We start from the raw sequence: 5,513 nt of genomic DNA, 5'->3' as shown, positions 1-5,513 counted from the left end.
TGCTCGCATACAGATGAGTCAAAATTCAGTCAATAATCACTAACAGTTTTAATAACTATGGTTTTTTAGAGGTCTTCTCGAGGAGCAAGTATCGTTTCGCGTATGGAAACCCAACACAGAACACTGGTAGAGTTTACACGGACGTGGGTTGTATAACGATAGTTATGATACATTCACGTTGTTCGACGTTCAAGAAATAGTCTAGACGTTTATTGACCTATATTTCAATCGATAAAATCGATTCTTCGTCGTATACGTTTGGTGGTGTCCTCTCAATTTCGACGTCGGAACCGCCATCTTTATTTTATGATCTAATAACGACGAAAAAATCTCTAAAGAATAGTTTCAATAGACAAGCGACAAGTCTTTCCTCTTGAAAGAAAAGCAATAGAGTTATGTTGACGTTTCGATTCAACCGCTACTTTTTATTCCCCGACCGCAATAGAAACTTACGTTATATTGCCACGATCCGTTTTGAAAGCGGCTCTCTATAGAGAACGTGCGAAATCATATCAAAACCGCCCGCATAAACTCTTACTCGTAATCGCGGTTCTGTTCTTCACTTCCGCGAGATCTCGAACATTTTCGCTCGATCTAATTCAATCTAAAGTTCTTGCTTGCGGAAGATACAGAATGAATCCGAACGCGGAACTTTATTCGAATGCTAGCGACGGCAACAGAAATTGGGCCGCTAATGTTTTATCGACCATTGATTTCAAGCCGGGTGGTTACAGTAATGTATTGGATATAGGCTGCGGTACCGGTGAAGTCACTAATACCATACTGAGTAAATTGGACAACGTCGAACATCTTACCGCTTTTGATAAGGTAAATACAGTCTGCTTTGTTGGTCAGAGGGGGGGGGGGGGGTTATATCATAGCTGCATCGTTCATCAGCTCAGAGGTTCCCTTCGTTAGCCCAATCAGCATTGACACAGGTTTGACAAATTTGACAAACTTAACCAAAACCTGCTAAACGCAGGGAATTCAGCTAGAGTGCTATATTGTATCACTTTGCCTTACATCATTCAAATAAATGGATTGTAATATTTCGGGCCTAGATATTTCTCCGATTCAAAAAATAAATCTTTTGGTTGTTACAAGGAAACATCAGCTAACTCAGGGATTTCGGCCAATGGCCAAACCGGGATCCCACCGTGGTCTCTATAAGGGAGGTAAAATTTGTGTGCATGTTTGCTATATGTTTGCTGTACCATAAAATGGCCGACCTGCTAAATGCGCGAGCAATGAATGAAAAATGAATTTGATTCTGGATTGAAAAAAAACATCGCGTTTATTTATCTATATAGTTTGTTTCACTATCGCATTCCAGTACGAATCTATGGTCGATTTCGCCCGTTCGAAAAATCCGAATCCTAAAATCGAATACCTGGTCGCCGACTTGACCGATCCCGACTCGTACGGAGCGGACTGGCGACGGAAATTCGACTTGGTCACGTCGTTCATGGTTCTTCACTGGACTCCGAATCAATATAAGAACTTGGAAAATATAAAACGTCTACTCTCCGTTAACGGGGAAGTCGTCCTCGTGCTGATTACGTCATCAATGATGGTTCACATGTGCGATGTAGACAAATTGGAAAAATGGTCTCCGTATTTCCAGGTATGACTCATTCATCAGTGTGAAATGTTGTAACCATCTGAGTGCAGATTATGTTGATAATGACGGTTCTCTCCAAAGCTAGCAGCTTAACCGTTCGACCGATTTACGATTTAAATATGCTATAAAAAATGTTGATAGAGCAATTTTATCTTTCGAATGATGCATTACCTTATAAGGACATTCATTTTTGAAAGGTTTTTAATTTCATAGTCAGATCTAATGACGAGTTATTTTTCTGTAGGGATTTACACCGGACTGGTCGTTGGAGCCGAGCTGGGAGGAATACAGTGAATGGAGGTCTCCGGATATAGTCAGTGGATATCGCCGAATGGCTGAATCGTTGGGGTTCGCTGTTAAACGTTGTGAAATCACAACTCGTGATTACACATTTTCCGATCGCGAATCTGCAAAACGTTAGTGAACCATAACTGAAAACATCCTCCCTCATTTGTTTTCCGGACCCGTTGGCGTCGCGAGACTTCAGGCGCGGTCACACGGAGACGATTTGGTCCGGGCCGCGAATTGGAACGAATCAAGCTCGAGTTAATTGTTCCGGGCCTTATTTGGACCGTGACAATGATTTTAACCATACTTCGATGATAGCGAAACAAAGAACGTTCTACTATTATTACATATCGTGTTATTTTTTTCAGAATGGTTCGGCGCAATTTTACCGCACGTAAAACGAATTCCCGAATCGAAACTAGCCGAGTTCATGGACGACGCGCTCGGTGTTTATATGGGAAAAGTTCCAGTCGATGAAAATGGCACGTTACACATGGCAGCTTCCGCTGTTGTGGTCCACCTGCAAATCATATCTTAGCGATAAACATATTTATTGGAAATATATCGTGAAGTACGCGGTGATCATATGGATCTATCTTTTAAATGATATCTTCCGCTCATAATTCCCGACTTATATCAATGTGTATAACTCCACGTGTCTCGTGTAGGATCACTGATTTTCAGCTCACTCTGACCGATATGCTTAGCATTAGTGGACCCCTTAGGTTGTCTCAGTCTACTTATTAATCATGATTCGCGTCATTTTACTTGAAATTCATTTGACAAACTCGAGGCTAAATGCTGACGGTCATAGCGGTACAAACGTCAAACGTACAAAAAAACGCATAATACATGCGTTCATATTTTGCTGGATGGCAGGATTAATCGTATGTAGAAGAAAGCTAAGCTCAGGTCGACTTGCGACCCGATCATCTCGTCTGAAGGACCTGCCATATTTTCATCGGGAACCGTGCGCTTCGCGACGAATTGATCGCAGACCAGTCGTATAAGCCGAATCGCGAGGATAGAACCAGTTCTGCTTTTACACGACCCGATCAAACCATCGTAGCAAATCAGCGACAGAGTAAGCCTGCGGCGATCGGGTCGTAGTCGACCTGAGCGCTATTACGACGATGCAACGAATTGATCGGTAACCGGCGGTCACGTTTTAAAAACCGCTCTTATCTCACGACGAGATAATCGGGTCGTGAGTCGACCTTAGTCGAGCTTAGCTTGAGGAAAAAAGTAACTTAATAAAACTCTGAATTAAGTCGTAAAAGATTGACCTAATCAATTTTGAAATTAGAATCAATCGTATGTCGTATGTTTACTGTGTCACTTGTCAAGGAGTATTAGGCCTTATTATAGGTTTGTTATTATTCGAGATTACGACCCTGAATTATAGTATACCGTAGCTTAATCGTATTACAAGCGATGGTCTCTCGTCCATAATTGAAGTCAGTGTACCTAATTCGTTTGGTGTCATAAAGAGATAATTTGTCTTTTGACTAACTTTTCTTTTGTTTTTGTTTTTTTTTTGGTTGAAGGAGTAAGAGATCGACCGGAAAATCACATAACGTACGCCTGATGATGGCTAATAGTACGGTGGCTGATAAGTGCCAAATATAATAATTTTCACACGACCTCGATTATAGAAAAACACAAAACGAAACTTATAGAGCAAAAACGAACTCTTCGCTCTGTTAGGGCGCAAAAACTAATTTTACCGCACAAAACGAAATATTATGATTTCATGTTTTTGCGCCATAAAATTCGTTTTTGCACCGTAGCAAAAACGAACTTTCGTTTCGCTACCGCGCAAAAAGGAAATGTTATAGAGCAAAAACGAAAATATTCGTTTTTGCTCCATGATTTTTCGTTTTTGCGCAGTAAAGTTCGGCAAAAACGAACCATTTTTGCTTTATGGATTTTCATTTTGCATTTTTCTATAATCAAGGTCATATGAAAAATAATTCAATAGAGCAAATACGAAAGTTCGTTTTTGCTAGAGCGCAAAAACGAATATTATGGAGCAAAAACGAAAAATCATAAAGCAAAAACGAATGTTTTCGTTTTTGCGCTATAATATTTCGTTTTTGCGCCCTAGCAAAAACGAAAAGTTCGTTTTTGCGCGGTAGCAAAATTGAAAAATCCGTTTTTGCTCTATAGGGTTCGTTTTGCATTTTTCTATAACCGAGGTCGTGTAAAAATCAATGCATTTGGCCCTTATCAGCCACCGTACGTTTTTGCTGAATTCGTTGCGGGATTTCTCTCGTTATCATCTTACACGGATATTGTGTATCTTCTAGTCTCAACACAGTCATAATACTGACGAATTCTTTAAGATACAAAATCCTTTTCTGAAATATGAGGCTCAGACTTTACTAGATAAAGAATTTGTCTTCGGTTAAAAAGGCGTGTTATTGGACTAATGCTGATGTGGAATTGCAAGAATCCTTTTTTTCACGACAATGCTTTGTGGGGATACTTTGAATAGGTTAATTCTGATAGCATTGCATTTACATTTTGGTGGACGATCGTGTATCCATGCTCCTTACTGTTGGCTGTTATGTCCTTCCGCGTTAAATAGACAGTTGAACATATTGTGTAATAAAGGGAATTATTTGGAACTATCAAAGCTTTCAATAAAACTCGATTTAATTTTCTGTTTCGCTGTTCCCCTTAATATATGATGTTAAGCCAATGCGCATATTGTATATGGATTTTAGGCAGAATAAATTATTATTGAATTATTACTAAAACCTTTCGCGACTGTGTAGATTTCAAATCTCTGGCATTGGAAAAGTCGATGTAATGTTTATTGCTATTAATATATATAGTGTAAAGCCAATGAGCATATTGTATAAATAGATAATAGAATAAATTATTAATGAATTATTATCAAACCTTTCGCGACTGTTTAGATCTCAGATTTCGGGCATTAGTGAAGTCGATGTAATGTTTATTCCTATTCTACTATTCTGCTTCACGCATATGAACGAGTTTGCCGTTGGAATAGAGAGGGAGGGAGAGAACCGGAGAGTGAGTGACAGTTCATAATCAATAACAATTTTGTGAAGTGATGCAGATGATGATGTTTTATCTGTTCAAATTCCCTCTATCACTCAGACGCACTCGAACCGGTATCGCATGTTACGATTATGTCATACGAGTATAAAGCGTTTTCTACTGCTTCTTCGTTGACCCTTCCTCTATAGCGACATCGCGGTTCTCAGAATTTTGAAGCTATAGCGAGCGAAAAGATCGTGATTAGTAACTTGTCAGTTTTAGAATCCAAATTGAATTCACAATTGATTTCACGAACATGCAGTTATGTAGAATGTAGGAAATGAAAAAAAAAAACAAATATAGCTGCAAAGCAGCGTCGAAAAGTGTCTGAAAATTGGCAAAAAATTATCGTACCGTATTCTCTAATGTTCTCAATAAATGTAGGCTTAGAGTTTACAAGTTTATTCGAAATGCATGTTACTGTTAGTCCCCCAACACTTATGAAAGGATTATGAAATATGGACTCTGAAACGAAGAAATCAAGTAGTTACAAAGCAGCGATGCCGACTTACCGCGCCAGTTCACATTCGCACTA

The 5,513-nt window shown here is 39.3% G+C and overlaps 1 protein-coding gene across 1 annotated transcript; it reads left to right on the top strand.

The window, feature by feature from the left end:
- Nucleotides 1–539: 539 nt before the first annotated feature.
- LOC141913923 (juvenile hormone acid O-methyltransferase-like) lies at nucleotides 540–3,253 on the top strand. Its single transcript, XM_074805143.1, has 4 exons — nucleotides 540–828; nucleotides 1,334–1,624; nucleotides 1,866–2,037; nucleotides 2,278–3,253. Exons 1-4 carry the CDS (start codon nucleotides 634–636, stop codon nucleotides 2,445–2,447), a joined length of 828 nt encoding a protein of 275 aa, XP_074661244.1. The 5' UTR covers nucleotides 540–633; the 3' UTR covers nucleotides 2,448–3,253.
- The last annotated feature ends 2,260 nt before the right edge of the window (nucleotides 3,254–5,513 follow it).

This window comes from Tubulanus polymorphus, chromosome 12, assembly GCF_964204645.1.
Source record: "Tubulanus polymorphus chromosome 12, tnTubPoly1.2, whole genome shotgun sequence".
Classification (NCBI taxonomy): Eukaryota; Metazoa; Nemertea; class Palaeonemertea; order Tubulaniformes; family Tubulanidae; genus Tubulanus; species Tubulanus polymorphus.
Note: the sequence above shows the minus strand (reverse complement) of the source record. Positions and strands in the feature narration are given on the sequence as shown.